This window comes from Corvus brachyrhynchos, unplaced genomic scaffold, assembly GCF_000691975.1.
Source record: "Corvus brachyrhynchos isolate BGI_N302 unplaced genomic scaffold, ASM69197v1 scaffold409, whole genome shotgun sequence".
NCBI classification, from domain to species: Eukaryota; Metazoa; Chordata; class Aves; order Passeriformes; family Corvidae; genus Corvus; species Corvus brachyrhynchos.
This window is the reverse complement of record NW_008246059.1, coordinates 1,028,354-1,045,032: the sequence shown is the minus strand read 5'-3', so window position 1 is coordinate 1,045,032 and position 16,679 is coordinate 1,028,354. Positions and strand designations below refer to the sequence as shown.

The window sequence follows — 16,679 nt, the reverse complement described above, 5'->3', positions numbered from 1 at the left end:
GGCACTGAGCTGGGAGGCAAAAAGGTCCTGAGCAGTGACTGCAGAGGTCGGGGCACTTTCTTAAGTAAACCCGAACCCAGTGTTCCAGCTGGCCAGAGAACACACTTGCTTCCAAGGACACTGAACCCTGGGGCCCAAGTCACAGACCTACAGTCTGTGCAGTAAGTGCACTGTACAAATCCAGTACTAATTCATCTCCAGCGGTGTAGCACAAATCAACAGATATTCTGCCATCTAACAGTTTCCATATGTTCACCTCAGGCAGCAGCTCGAAGGCTCATTGAGAAGAGCCTATATTCTGGTGTCATGCAGAACAGAAAGACCACAAGGAAAGTGGTAATTCCTTCTTCAGAGCAGAATTCAAAAACTACACGATAAGTAAGGCACAAGCCAGGCAAAGAGAGTAACAGAAAATTTGCAATGGTTGGTTGAACAGTGTCTGCCAGGAAGACAGGGACTCAGAAGGAAAAATAAAACCAAAAAACCCCCGAGACTAATGGTAACGTACATATGGATATAAATTTAGGACTGACAAACTCAGATACTAGTCTAGTCCTAGTTTTGTCCTTTTTTGGGTTTTTAACATTCCTTTCTTTTACCACAACCACGTGGGCAGCATAACAATCTTAGTTCTGGGAAATCGGAGCAGGTCAGTACAGCCCCTTGATTCCAAATACAGCCATTATCATCAGAACTTTTCCTCTCCTTACTTGCTGTTTTAATATTCAGGATTGTTTAATTGCTTACACATTTACAGCCAGTAAAGCACCACACAAGATTCTGTAAAACTTTAATTTATTCCCCTCCCAAGTATCCAGAATAGAAGACCCTCTTAAGTTGGAGAAAAATGTGACAAAGAAATAGATTACCAGGAAAGCTGTTCACAGAAGAAGAAAAAGCACATACTACCAAGGTTACACAGAAACAACCCAAAAGTCCTATTTAATGGGATAGTGCAAGTTAACAGCATGTCTCTGGCAAGGATACCTTCATTTGGATTATAAAAGTTTTACAGAGTTAGATCAAGAGTCTGGATGGGTCTCTGATATTTTACTATAGCATTAAGAATGTACTGTTTGAAAGATGCTGTACAGAATGACCCACCAAACAAATGTATTTACAAGCCTGGGGAGAAAAAAATTATTTTTCAGTTTATTCAAAATAAAAATACACATAGAATTATGAAAATATAGGTTTACTATTTCCACCACACAGAAGTCAATGCTGCTGTCTGAAAGGCTTGCAAGATTATTTCAAGTTTTTTAAAGTTCATCTTTTTCCCTCAATAAGGTGTACCTATGTTCACTGGGTGCCAGTTTCTGGAATGAGCTCTCTGGTGGGCTGCTTGCTAAATCCTGAATTGGCTGAAAAACAGAACAAAGAGTAAAACTGTTAAACTAATAATCATTTATCTCCATGAAATGAATTTCTAGCATTATGGGAGTGCACAAATTTCCAGCATTCTCACAAACTGAGTTTGGGGTTTCTTTGGAAGGCGTGTTCTGAGTCCCAAGTAGGTGGAACACACACAACACACACACATTAATTAAGCCCCCAGTAAGGATATTCCTTTTGTTGTAACATCTCAAAGGTAACGGCCATCACATGAGTTTCCATCACGTGAGTTTCGGTGCAAGTCACACAGAAGTATTTCACATGTACCCCACTGTGTATTTGCTGGAATCTACCACTTGCTTTGGGGGTATTCTAGTTTTATGTGTACGTGTTTTATGAGATAGACCAGGGCAAAAGTGACATCACTGCAAAAGTATTTTAGAATTACTTTTCCACGGAAACTAAAAGAAAACACCCCATACAAAACCACATGCAGTTCAAGGGGCGTAGGTGACCCACGACAGCAGCCTCCAGTTCAGTTAAGGCCAGTATTTATTTCCATTGCATGCACATCTTCCACAAGATGGCAGGATGCCATAGAGAGATGGGAACATAAACATCCCAGGTTTTATGTGCATTTCTCAAGGCAGAAATGAGGCAAGAGCAAGCCTGCAGCTTTGGGTCCTGGGCCTGGGCCCAGATGGGCAGGCAGCAGGATCCAGGGACTCCACAGGCTTCCTCCTTCCCTGGCCAAGCCTCCTCCTCAGGGCAAGTGCCTGGCCTATGCCTCAGTCTCCGGCCCTTATTTCTGCCCCTCCTGATGACCTGAATTCTGGTTGCTCAATGAATTTCTGAGAAACACAGGGAACTCCCAGTCAAATGAATTACTGCTGAGACAATTCAGCCCACGTGTTTTGAGAGCCAGTCATGACAACATTGAAAAGCAGTCATTCTCCTGGCCAAGGCAAGCCCTCCAGAGCTTTCACACTTTTAAATCTTTTGAGCAGGGCAACAGGAGGCTGTACTCAATCGACTTAGAGCAGTGCCGTCCTTACCACATCCCACAAATGAGCAGGAAAAGGAGCCTGTAGCTATAGTTTCTGTCCCTCAGACATGGAATGGCCCAAGGCTCCCCAACACAAGGGCACCAGGGCTCCTCTGGGACCAAAGTGGCCCTTTGAGCCGTAGACAACACAATGTATAACTTGAAAGAAGTGTTTAAAAACGGTTTTCTTTGGAGGGTGCCCAAAGGTAGTGAAAATGTTCCCTGACAGTTACATTTGCACTTTTCAGTGGACCCCAAGCATGTGAGCGAGTGGTGTATCAAGAAGATACAAGGCTGATCAAGACACCATTGGAAGACTGGGATGAGCAGAGGGAATTGTGCTGGTCATATCCTTTCTTTTCTGACACTGAGGTGCTTCTGACTTTTGTCTGGAGAAGGATCTAGTAGTTGTGTTCCTGAAGAGATCCCAGAAGTGACTTCCAGGCATGTAATTACACAACATGACAACCTTTGAGCAGAACCATGAGGAAATCAAACTGACAAGTGCAGCCTGTGAGCACTGCTAATGCTGTTTGCCAACCACATTAGCAAAAGCAATAAGGCCTATTACTGCTTACCCATCCTTTCTTGATGCTCTAATAATTTGCCTTCTGCTTGCATTGCTAAATATATAAAACATTCAATCAATTGTTCTTTCCCCTTAGAAGCACCCTCTAGTAGTGTGTTGTATGGGAAATAATGCAGCTATGATGGATTATCAGCTTTTGCACTGAAGTCACAGGAGAACCCAAGAGCAGCTGTATGAAGTCACAAGTCATCCAGCCCAAGATCTCCTGTTTCAGTGGAGAAAATAAATATTTTTATACTCTTCCCTTATTCAAGGCAAATAGGTACCATACTTCCCGTAATGCTCTCCCTGCCTTTATCCAAAGAAGGTTGAGGAGCCAAACTAAAGTGGCAATGTTATGCTTCTGTTAACAGATTTTCAAAAGACAGAAGTTAAAAGTACAAACATATTAGAAGGTACAGCTCTGACAAGGAGTAATAAAGAGGTAATAATAATAAAAAAAATAATAAAAATAATAATAAACAGCCAAAAGAAATCTTTGTTGTAACCTTACCTGACCAGGTGCTACATCAGTTGGATCAGGGCCATGATGAAACTCTCTATGCAATTTTCCAGAATGCAAGTCTAGTACAAATTGCTTCAGTTTACCTGGAACTCTGGAACAAATTCAACAGAAACATCCACATGTTTATTACAAGTCCAGTCCAAACACAGGAGATTTAAAGTGCACTGCGTAGAGTAGGCAACTTCTGTTTATCTAGCACACTATGCCTACTTTTAGGTGATTAATAGAGGACAGGAAGCCACATGGTTTGCTAAGATACCCCACCAGGTTCTTTTTCTTTCCACTGTCTCTTGAGAACACAGCAAGTATTTCATCTTTTCAATAACTCCCACAGAGCTGTACCAGCCAATAACTTCATTGTGAACTCCCTTCAGCTCCCCACTAACTGTAATGTAAGAGGGAACAGCAGGTTCCAAATGCACAGTTTACAGATACAAATGACACTTGGGGAGCAGTATTGACAAAACATCTTTGAAAGGCTCTCTACTGCCTCAGCAACTGCACACACACCACAGATAAGCACTAAGAGGATATCAATGTAAATCTAATCTGAGATCATCTACTGTCACCCATAGCAAACGTGCTAAACAACAGCATCCAGTTTTATTTGTGAAATGTCAAATTGACTAAAAATCTCGAAGTGAAGAGTTAATCACTATAGTAAGTATTAAAGATGAGATAAAAAACTATAGTGTGAGCACTATGCATGAAATCTAAAGGTAATGTATTAATGGAGATAGGTTTCATCAAACTAATTATTACATTTAGGAAAGAGGAAGAAAGCATGGTCAAACAAACTATCAGCAATATTTCAGATCATCAGAAAACTGTATGGATAAAATGCAGCAAATATTGAGCGGGGTGTCATTACAGCAGTGTCCGTAACCGATCAGTATTACAGTGGTTAATATTTCAAGGGGCCTCTTCCCATCCCAGATGAGATCATGAATTAGTACCAATGGAGAAAAGGGGCTGCATTCCAGCCTGGTAATAGGGACAGCAGACTTACTGCTCCCTGCTTTTCCTGGTGCTCTTGCCCTGTTCTAGGTCAGACACATTGCTGGAGACATTCTCCTCTCCTAATGCAGCAAGGGCACCTGGTGCCTGCAGCCTCGTGTTGCTCAGCCTGTTCTCTCTGAGAAGCTACAACCCAGCAGTGGGGCACTCCCTGCTATCATTTCCAGCCTGGAACAGCAGGATGAATAGGGCCAGGTAGCCAAAGGATGAGGATAAAAGAGTGAGTGATGGTCTCACTTGCCTGCCAAGTGCCTATTCTCCAAAAAAGACAACGAACTCCCTAAAGAGAGAGGAAATTTTCTGGTGGGCAAGCTCGGAAAGTGCCATATCCAAACCCTATTGGCTGGTGGCAGCACTGAGGTTACAAGAGACAACCCCGGGGCCAGTTTGTAAAAGAGTCCAGAAGGTTACTAAAGTGGTAGGTGAAAGTCTCAGAATTAAGAGTTTACCTATTATTACAAAATAAAACCACCACACAAAGTGACCCAAGAAACAACAAAAACAACCAAACCAAACATCCAAACCACATACACGCACAAAAGAATATCACCCCAGGAGCTCCAAGCTCTTCTTGTTCCCAAACTGTGTTTTGCTATTTCTATATATCAGCTCAACCTCCTAGAGGAAGGTTGAGTAATTATTTATCATTAGGCAACTGTCTACAATCCTGACATCTCTCTTTCAGCTTCATTTGTAAGTGACAACTGGTACACATCAAGCAAGTAGCTCTCATTATTCTGACAGTGTTTCACAGAAACAGAACATGTAAGAAACCTAACATGCAAATCTAAACTAAACATCTCTACTACCTCTATACGAGATGTTAATTTGTTTTAGGGCTGTTTAAAAAGTGACAATAAAAAGAGTGGTTTCAAAATGCAACTATCCTGCTATTTTTTTTGCTGGGGTGTGCAATGAATACAATATTCCAAAGAAACAGGAACCCAGGGAGAAAAATAGTCACTATCAAGAATTTCAACATACACAGCTTCAGATATTTGAAAAGCACTATTCAAGATGCATCAAACAGAGACAATATTTTATAAATAAGCCTGTGGAGAATTATAGAAAGAAGCTAAGTTTGAACTCTCCTCCCAAATGTCAACATCTCAGATAGAAAAATGTCTCCTGGCATAGCAAAATCAGACATGATATTACATTCACATTGCACGCTAAGTCCGAGCTTTGAATCCTTGGTTTTGACAAAAATGCCATACCCAGCCTAGACATCTAACCAGGAGTTAGCAGGTCATGTATGTGCAGCTGCTTCCTTTGAGACAGAAACTGGAGTTTACCACCCAGCCAGAAGACAGAGAGCTTGTCTCAGGCTGAAAGCCCCTGAAGAGAACATTTACGCATTCCTCGAGTGATCCATGGAAGACAGAACATCTGCTTCCTAGGCAGTGCGGCGTAAGGAGTCAGGCTGAGGTAACGAGGGTTACCACAGCAGTATTTCACCTAAGCACCCTGGTACTTTGCTGGCACGTATTTTATCCAGATAAACATGCCTGTGATTGGCCATTTTCCAAGTTGCACGTGGAAAATTTCACAAATCCACACAACCATTTCTTTGCCAGCTTTCTAGGTGTAGACTAATGCAGGAAGGCTAGAATTGCACTGCAGGAAAAACCAAACCAGCGGGCTGGGCATTCTTACATGCTGCATTTTACAATAATCCCTGAAAAACACAGTACTTCACATTCCATGTAGTATTTTTAATCTTTTAAAGTTGAGATATCTAGATCACTACTAAAAAACACCATGCCAGGCTCCAAATGCCTAACTATGATGGAAAATAGCAGAACTTTGAAAGAAAAGAAGAGCAGCATCTAAGAACTTCAAACAAGATTCTTTTCTTGCATAAAGTAATACAGCTCCATTTAAACAGTGAATTCACACCAGCTCGTCCTGCTTTAAGGCTCTGACACTAAATCACACAGAGGCAGCCTTACCTATCCCAGATTTACTCATCTTCCTACCACAGTACTGATTCAAGTATGAGCATTTTCATTTGTCATTCTCAAATTAAAATGCACCAAGAAAAATACTTACGACAAGTCACTGAAGTCTGGAAAGACATACATGTGCCTGAAGCTATCAATGGCAATGACAGGGCAGTCTGCTGGAGTCTTCTGAATGTGGAGGAGTGGATGTCTGAATTTGTCACAGTCAGCGTGGAGGAAGTTTATTGTACCTTAACATTGTGAACAGACAAAAAACCATGTTAGGATTTTTTTATTAGCATCATCTTGAAACCCACTTGAAACCACTTTCGTAAGTATTACAAAGGTGAAGATATGAGATAGATACAATATACAAAACCTGAAAATAGGTCTAAATAAATACCACCACCAAAATAATAGATTTTCTTAAAGTGGTTTTTTTTTCCATATTACAAACTGAAGCTTTGTTCAATGCCCTCGCAAAACACATTAAATCATTTAGACAAGAAGGATTTCTGAAAGTTACTTACTAATAAATTGTGCATCTATTTTAATAATTTCCAGAGGAGTTGGTCCTCACTGTCAAAAATGCATAAAGCCCTTCAGTCTCAAAAGCTTTAAAGCTACAAATTCTGTTTGGCCTTTGCTTCCACTCCACCGAGTTGTCTGAAAAAAATTATACCAGTAAAACCAAGAAGTAGTGGGAAATATTACAAACCTTTTTCACCTATTAACTGCCGTGCAACCTCCTGTTGGAATTTCTCTAAACTCTCCAAGTCATCTTTCATGTGGAAAAGTATGAGAAAAGGAAGGCCTTCTTCTGTCAGTTCCTGCACAGGCAACAAAGGACAAAATCATTTCTTCCATTTCTTAAGGGCACCAAAGTAAGCGATTCCAACAATTTTCAAATTTAGTGAGATCTCTACTTTAAAAAAGGACAAAAGAACACGACTAAAGATGTTAACTGCTGACCCTCTGAGAGAGATGAGTGATACAGTTAACCATGTTTGCCCTTCCTCTTATCATATACAACAGATAAAGGATGAGAGCAGGGCATTATCAGCATTTTGGGAAGGGATACACTTGCACTGGAATACTTGGTCAAAAGAAATAACCTGATTCTGAGGAAACAGAGCAACCACAATAAGGCCTGAGCACCATGGTGTTAAATGCTATGAAAGGCTGAGGGTGTATTCTAGACCCAATTCTAGCTTATTCACATAGCAAATTGGTGTTTTCTTAGCATAACACAACAAGTATCTTTGAATAACTCTATCCCCCCCCACCAAAAAAGAAAAAAGCAGAAGCTAATGACACAGCCAGAGCAGTTATGATCAAGTACTGCTCTTCTGCCAGTAACTGTGTCCTGATTGGTCATCCCTTGTTGGACAGGCAAACTTTAGTTCCTCATATGAATGCGTTCTTGCAACCCAATGCCTTTTAAAGATCTCTGCCCAGGGACAGATAAATACAGGATTGCCTTGAATAATTTATTCAGGATTTTTCTTTTACTCAATGTGCACTTGCTTGCTCCAGAAGTGATTTTTGTCAGCTCAACTCACTACAGCCTGATTGAAGAAGTAATAATTTATCATCTAAGAAATACCTACAGTTGTCTATCTTTCATTTGCACAACTGGTATAACAAGCAAATGCTGCTATTGCTTTGATTCTAGCCTACATCAGCATAAAAACTGTGCTTTTTGAGAAAGATAGCAGTAGCTTGTTCTGCTACCAAATAGAAGCGTTTCTTCAGGTATCTTCAATTTGCAGTAAGTTGAAGGAAAGACCTTCCCTATCAGTAGGCAGCCAGTTACACAGGGCAGATGAAATGGCTCTTGTTCTCCCTTCAACCAAGTCCATCAGGTAAGTTGAAGCTTGGTCTTTTAAAGAGAAGATTGCAAAGATCCTCCTAACTTCAGTGCTTTTGAAATCCAAGCTTTCCAATCCATCCCTAAAACAACAACTAATCATATTTGCTCATTCTCATATACACACACAAATTCAGCTGGGTCTCAGCCTCCTCTCCTACTACAGGATGGGAAAAAGTCTGTTTTGTACCACTACAGTTACGGTTCCGTTTCCCCACTCACTTCAGCACGTACATTTCCAGAGGGAGAGCTCCTAAAGAGAGCTTGGTGTTCTGGCTCTAAGGCCTTGCTTGCAAGCAGCTAAAATGGCAACCTCAGCAAGTTACATTCATGAGATCAATTAACCTCCAAACAGGCTGTAAGAACAGCGGGTGTGAACCTTGCTGATTTTAGCCCTTCTATAAAGTACCTCCCTTTGCTATTCCAGCTTTCATATCACGTCTCACTGACCTGGCAGGACAAGTAGAAGCTCCCTCAAAAGCTACTGAGTTGTTTGGCACTAAGAATATCAAAAGACTTTCCCTTAGATCTCAGCTCCCCACGTCACTTCTTTGTGCCTTTGAGAAACTTCTTACTGGTTGAAAACCTCACAGTTCAGCACCACCATTACACCACACAGGTTCATGGCATTCAATTAACAGAGAACTACACAGCCTGATTACAGGGTAAACAGGGATTTCTTCTGGATGGTATCCTGATCCCAACAGCCTTTGCCTGTCAAGCACAGGAACTGTCTCGAATGGGCAGTCTCCTGAAGCAGGGGACTTTGCTTCAGAGTTCAATTACTGTGTGTTTAAGGTGTATTCCAGTGCCATAAACACAGCTTAACAGTCACAGCACTTCATGTTTTTATCCTGTAATATTGTGCAGTATAAGAGCCCATTTAAATAACTACACAATCCCAGCATGCAGAAATATCTCAATTTTGGCATGTTTAAATTTGTTTGGGTACCAGCAACACTGAAATTTTTAAACAAACTTTGCCAAGCAAAAAGTCACATTGTGCAATTGTGACTATCTGCCTAAGCAAACAGGAATCAAGGGTTAAGGGAACAACCAGAGAAACCACAACAGAATGTGGTACAAGCTGACAGTGATGAAACTTGGCTTTTAAGGCTCAGAATCGAGTTTCACCACAAGAAAAGTACACTGAAAATCTACCACACACTTCTGAAGATGTTAACATTTGGCATCTTTTACATATTGAGTTGCAAATGAAGAATTAAGATTTGTTAACTGTCAGAACTTTCCAATAAAAGTTGGTGGGATTGAGAGAAAACAGCCAACAAAAATGGCTTAAGTAAAACCACCCTGTCCCTCCCTCTGCCACGAAACCTGAAGTGCTGCATGTGCCTAGAACAGCGGTGTTAGATGCACTGCAGATTCTGCATAAAAAGAATCAAGTGTGCAAACTGTGAATGGAGCACATGACTGATTCTCTGGTTTCTCATCCAGTACTGACAACGTACTGTAATTTGTGACAAACCTTGGCAGCTTTTCTAACAGATTCTGTGCCTATGTACAAATACTAATTTTGACTTGATAATTTTCTAAGGACTTTTTTCCTGTTGTTTATTTTACAAAAAACAAAAGAAAATATGGAGTTGGAAATGGACAAAAGAAGACTAAGTTACAAAAAACCCCCAAAAATGCATTGAAAGAAATAATGATAATGAGAAGAAAGAGATATTTAAAAGCAAACTCCCAAATTCCACCTGACAAATTACAGCCAAAGGAAGAAAAGCATGGGAAACAACACATGAAACTAAAAAGATTAAGGTACCAGTGCTTTAACACAGATTGAAAATAAAAACCCCACGTAGTTTTCATTACTATTCCCAGAAGACGGCCAGTTCCATGGTTGGCCACCATTTAATGTTCTTATTTATTAGGTAATGCTTTGGAAGTGGTTAATACAGTAATACTTTTCTACCAGTAACATTAACATCAATGGAAGGGAGCTGGGGATGTTTAGCCTGTGGAAAAGGAGGCTTGGGGAAGACCTTATCACTCTCTACAACGGCCTGAAAGGAGGCCGTAGCCAGGTGGGGGTCGGCCTCTTCTCCCAGGTAATAAGTGACAGGAGAAGAGGAAATGGCCTCAAGTTGCAGAAGGGGAAGTTTAGACTGGATATTGGGAAAAATTTCTTCACTGAAAGGGTTGTGAAGCACTGGAACAGGCTGCTCAGGGAAGTGGTAGAATCACCATCCCTGGAAGAGCTCAAAAAACCACGTGGATGTGGCACCTGGAGCCATGGTTTAGTGCTGAGCACAGTGGTGCTGGGTTAGCTGCTGGACTCGATGATCTTAGAGGTCTTTTCCAACCTTAACAGTTCTGTAATTATAACTTCTTACTTTGGTAGCATATGAAACTACTACACATCTGCCTCCTGTGAATTTCAAGAGTAACCAAAAAGCTCCTAAAGAACGAAAAGACATTATCTGACAGCCATTTTCTGCCTACAACAAAACACACAAAGTGCTTTGATGTGGATTAGGAACCTTGAAAGAGACATTTTGGTTTTGAGAAAGAAACCCAAATGTAGAATAGTAGAAAAAATTCTTACCTCCCCATTTTCAAATGTGATTTCTCTAACTAGTGGTACACATTTATCTTGTGTCCATGCATAAATCAAATCAAAATTGGTTAGTGAGCCTAAATACACCATATCTGGAGCATTTTCCTGTTGAAAAGAAAAATACAGTAGGATGAGAAACAGTAAAAATAATATTGCTACCTACAAAGATTACCTACTCAACATAAAATAACAATATTCATATAAATATTTAAAACAAATCTTATACCAATATTCAACCTTGTGCATGCAAGATTTCTATTAACTATGTGATAAAAGTACAAATGGAAAATAAATATTACATATGATAATTTATGCAGTCAACTCCATTTTTTAAGACAACTTACAAAGAATGGGAGATACTTTGTTTCTAAATTAAGGATGCTTCAAGTAAAGGCTATTTAGATTTCTGCTAGGCTGAGAAATAATATCTCCAGACCTAAACTAAATGCAGATAGTGAGCTGCTTCATGCTGATAGTTACAAAGACTCATCAAAACCTCTCCTGATGTCCTACAGGACTTGAAACTGGTATTTTACATTTGGTTTGCCAAAGAGATATGAATAAATAATAATTTTCCTTTATTTGCTAGTAGTTTTAACTTGTAATTCAGTGCTAGCATCCTTTAATTTAATTACAATTTTGGTTAACATGAAGTGAAGCATGACTTCGCAAGCTGTGGCCATGATTAAGCACACCTTAATTCAGAAATGCCATATAAATTAGGTAACCTAATAAATTCTGTTGCTGGAAAAAAATAAAAATGCTTTGAAACTCCCTTCCTCCTCAGGTCTATTTGCATCTATTTCCTCTTTTGTAAGCAGCTCTTTCATACAGTAAATTTGAGAAAGGAAATGATTTTTAGATAGTATGTCTCTATAGTGCAATTCTTGCAGATTTTCTTCTGTACTGAATTTTTCCTCCAGTAAAACTATGTTTATGAGAGTTTGTTAACCCAGTTAATTAAAAAAAAAGTAAGAGAAGACCTCTTAACCCTTGTGGACTAAGGCACACAAGACAGTCAAGTAATAATCAGAAAAATACACAGTAATTGTCACTCATTTTGAAAAACATGAAGTGTACCAGCTTCACAGATCTTTAAGAGTTCTGTAGAACACACAGTATCTACCCACATAATGTGTTGACTGTGTTTCTCAGAAAAAAAAAAAGATTAATTTTTTTGGACATGGACATTTCAAATGATAGGTTTAGGTTATGTGCATTAACTGGTAACATGTGAGACTCATCTTTTTTAATGACTCAGAAACACTAATTTCTGTGATCCTATTTCTCACACTATGTAGTGATGCAATAAAATTAAGTTTTGAGATGCAGTAACATACTGAATGATCTGAATACAGTCTCCATTTGTTTGTATTCACATGTAATCACAAAAATCAAAATAAAATACATAGTTTCACTTACCCCTGGTGGCTTGTAGATTACATTGTCTCCGCTAAATCTCTCTGCTTTTGAAATAGCCCTACAACAAACCAACGAGTAAGCATGTCTTGGTACAGACAAATAAAATAACTGAGATACCAAAATTCATATTTTAATTTGCTATCCTTTCTTTACTTCTTTTTCTTTTTTTCCCTTCACAATTCGAGAATTAAAATCCTTAATTTTTAAAGTAAACTGTGAAGTGACTCCATAGAAACTTGGCCTGCCTGGATAACAGGGCATTAAGGGAGTCAGGAAGATGCATCCCTTAGATCAGAAGTCTGGACTAAAGGCATCAAAGTGCCAAGTGATAAATGCCAGGACAATTTTGGGTAAGAGACCATCACAGAACTAAAAAAAAAAATCTTAAGGAAGCAAAAGAGAAATGTGGATTCTTGTTTGCATTTACTCTTCCTGTTCCACTGCTTACACTAAGAATTTACATCTTATCTACCCTGATAAAGAAGGCCTTTGAGGTGTTCTATCAGCACAAGCAATGAGAAAATGGATGGCAAGTGAGCCCCCGCTGTCCATTTTACCCTCAGGTCTAGAGAGACGACACAGCACGCAGTTTGTGGCCACTGATGATACAGCAGGCGTGTACCTCTGAGACATACAGTTCCTCCTTGCTATTCAGCTTGCTACCTCACCTTAGTAAGTTCCCTTGCCTTTAGAATATTTTACCCCAAATCACAGCAAAGTGCCCTGAAAGCTGCTAGTTTGTACCCCAAAATTATCATCTCTTATTCAAGCAAGTTGGAACCGTTGTGCATCCAGTGGAGGAGACAGAAAAAAAAGAGAAGTCAAATTATCTAAATTTACCTCACTGCAAGATGAACTACATCTTCCAGGGGTCTGAACAATTTAGAGTGCCAAGAAAAATACAGACATCATAAGGCTTAACTCAAAGTACCTATGTTTTATTGATTTCTTTTGATCCAATTATCATTTTATCACATATAAAAGGTGCCTTGCAGAGCATGTTACACCACCAGCATTTGTATCAGTTTAGAGATGTGTATTTTAAAATGCATTTTTGTGTTCCCAACATGACTCTCCCCATAACGTGAAATGAGGCTTCCTAGTGACAATATCACTGAGGTAAACCACCTGCATCCCAAATAAGCCTTCATGGAATAAGAAAGTGAAGCCATAGAAGCCACCTGCCCAATCACTGCTTGCTAAGATGATGATAATCTATAATGAAATATATGCTCTAGGGTAACCCTGTGGTAGAACCCAAAATGTCCTTTTCTGTGTTCTTCCACTCCAGTAGCTGCAGCTATGACTGACTTTTTTTTCAGATAACGCAAATAAAGTGGGGACATGATGTGAAAATCCTAAATGCCTGAAGATACACCTTTTTAAAACTACTAAAATGGAAACACTTCAGTTTGCAATTTGTCTTTTTTTGAAGCAGCAATGTACAAGGTGATTCTCTGGAAAGCACACAACCCCCCCCACCCTCCCCTGCCATATTTATTTGCTAATGTAAAATAAAAACAGTTCCTAGACTTATCACTTTCTTCCATTAATTACTTACAGTTCATCATAGCCTTTTAAGATAAAAGTATTTTTGGCTTTTTTTCCCCTGTTGAACATTCTCTTCCATGTTCACAAACATTTCAGATTCATTCCTCTCTACTTCTAAAATCTACCTCTAACAATGTTTTCATCATATTCTTCATCTATCTCCTCCTGCTTACAAGTCTTCTTTCATTAATCCTGTTCTGCGGCCACTTCAGATCTTCACAGAACTGTAAGGACTAGTTGATTTAAGAACATTTTTAAGCATCAAGATCATCTGCAACTAAGTACTATTAACAGAGTTTTAAAATAAGCTCTTACAACTACCTAGAGCCAGAGTAATTTTGGCATAACAGGACAGTTCTGCCTTGACAGAAGTTAGTCAAGCAACTATTTTTCTCCTGTCAAATTGATTGTTTTATTTTAGCTTAAGAGGAATTTGAACATGACCACTCATGTAACCTCCCCAAACCATGTAGCTGTTGAACTCTGTGCATAGCAAAACCAAAAGTCCCTTCCAGGGGCTGTTAGGATGCTCAGTCAGAAGAGTTCAACTGATCAATGCCAGCTCCCCATGAAGAATTTTGCTATATATAATCTGAATAAAAAGCACTGATCTGTAGCCAGCATGTCCCTTGGAAGTCTTTCCACATATGATGCTTTAGGAAGCTGAAGAGCCTCAGCTACTGAGAGATGAAAACATTTTGCTCCCAAGGTTGCTGTTGGGAAGGCTGCACTTCAAAACACTAACAGCTCCAGGCTAGAAAGGGAATGGGTATCTGGAGATAAGAATAATGATAAACCTGCTGGGCAATCTGTATTTACACGGGCAGGTTACGAATAATCAAACTCTGATCCATTCCACTGTGTCTGCTTATTGCTTATATCTGAACAAAAAATAAACATAAACCTCCCACAGTAACGACTTCAAGAACAGTGCCCAACAACCAAGTGCTAACACTGAGTGGTGGAAAACTACTTCTCATTATATGCAATTGACAAACAGAAAACCAAAGATGAACAGACTCAAAAAACAGGAGAGTGAATGTTGAAAGTAGTGCTCTCCCACTAATAATTTTTTAAAGTTATTTCTGAAAAGACTGAGAAGTTGAATGACAGGCAAAAAATAACCTAAAATTCTAACAGCAACTCAGACTGGCTGTCCTGAGAATAAGCATGGAGGTACCCATCAGAAAACACCTGAGATAATTGCACTCACTGGGATAAGACTGACAGACCTACACACCACAGATTTACAAGTCATGGCCAGGGCTGCACACAGCCATTGCATTACCTAAGTGGGAACCGAAGGAAATGAAAGCCATGGGCACTCCTGCACTTTGCAAATACTCTCCCTCAGCCCCAAACTATTTTTAGAGACATATTGGAAAAGGCATCAGTGACTGACAACAGGCTTTGTTCAAACAGATGAAACATTTTCTACCTTGATACATCCTCTCAGTTTCTCTGCTTTCTCCACTACATCCAGTTAAAGAAACTCTTGAGGCAACTCTGTGCAGTATAAAATCTAGCATAACCCGTGCAAACTCCTGATCTTGCAACTGTGGGTAGACTGGAAACCACTACAATCACATTAATGCCCAATCACTTCAAAATGGGCAGTGCTGGAACATCAAACACTGTAGAAAGAATCTAGATTTTAATTTTATTATGCTACTTAAAAAGTGAATCTCTCCCAGTCTATTCTTCCACTGAATATTTTAAAATATCACTGTAAATCTGTACAAGGAGAAATTTAAATTCCTGTAGGTTTTTCTTCTAGACTTACACCCTGTAGCTCACCAATGCAATTTTCTTTCTAAGCTATTACACTGTGCAGTGACATAGAAGAAGGCCCGGGAACAGAAATTAGGTATTTTGGAACAAGGCCTGCTCCCCTAACACCAAGAGGAAATGAGTAAGCAACTACATTCCTTACAGAGAGAGAAAAAAGAGTGGGGAAAAAAAGGAAAGAATGGAAAAAACCCATCCTACAAAAATGAAGGAAACCTTCACAAATGGTCCTATTTTAAAGAAAAAAAAATCTAAGAGATTGCAAAAAAAGAGTTACTCAGTCTGCAAAGCTAATGAATTTTTTTTTTTTTTTCAAAACATTTTCAAACTCTTCCCTACTTGTTCTCCTCTCCCTCTAATAAGACAAGTTTTTGGGACACAGCTGTCTACCAATCCCTCACCCACACCTCCTCAGGTACATTTAAACTATACTGACAAAGAATGGTGAAAAAAGAAAAAGGAAGCAAAAAATAGAAGTTGAATTTCACAGCAAACATTAAGACTAGAAAGAGTTTTATCCTTCTATCCCCTCAGTGTATTTATCTATTAAGGTTTAGTCTCTTCAGTTATGCCACATTGAAAATATTAAAGAAGTCCATTCAATTAAATTATGTAGACTTCATTAACAGAATTTCAATAATGAAGTCATGAAAACAACAAATTTCAAAACTTACCCAAAGGCCGAGAGGAACACACAATCATCATGCAAAATATTCGCTACTCTTTCAAAGGTTCTGTAATTATCAGAGTCCTTTTGCTCAAAGTACCCAATAATATTTCTTCTGCTGCGCTGTAAAAACAAAAGTTGAATTATAACTTGCATCAAATTATCAAAAACTGTCATTACTCCCTACAGATATTAAATACAGAGATGCTATTCATTTAACAATCAATAAATGCAGGAATTATTTCTTTTTTGCCTTTTCAATATTCAGAAGAATCCTTGTGAGTATTTTTTCAGTGAGAAATATTAGAAGTATCTTTTCAAATACAGCATACGATTCTTTTCCAATTTTAAAAGCAAGATAAATAACTT

The 16,679-nt window shown here is 39.1% G+C and overlaps 1 protein-coding gene across 1 annotated transcript in view; it reads right to left on the bottom strand.

Annotated features, from left to right (window-relative positions):
* Positions 1-778: 778 nt before the first annotated feature.
* The window catches only part of ERP44 (endoplasmic reticulum protein 44), a 29,666-nt gene continuing 13,765 nt past the window's right edge, over positions 779-16,679 (bottom strand). The window contains exons 6-12 of the mRNA XM_017746138.1: positions 16,318-16,433; positions 12,305-12,362; positions 10,871-10,987; positions 7,153-7,264; positions 6,544-6,685; positions 3,463-3,565; positions 779-1,364 (exon numbers count right to left, since the gene is read on the bottom strand). Coding sequence (XP_017601627.1) covers positions 1,263-1,364; positions 3,463-3,565; positions 6,544-6,685; positions 7,153-7,264; positions 10,871-10,987; positions 12,305-12,362; positions 16,318-16,433 — 750 coding nt within the window. The 3' untranslated portion in view covers positions 779-1,262. The remainder of the gene's footprint in view (positions 1,365-3,462; positions 3,566-6,543; positions 6,686-7,152; positions 7,265-10,870; positions 10,988-12,304; positions 12,363-16,317; positions 16,434-16,679) is intronic.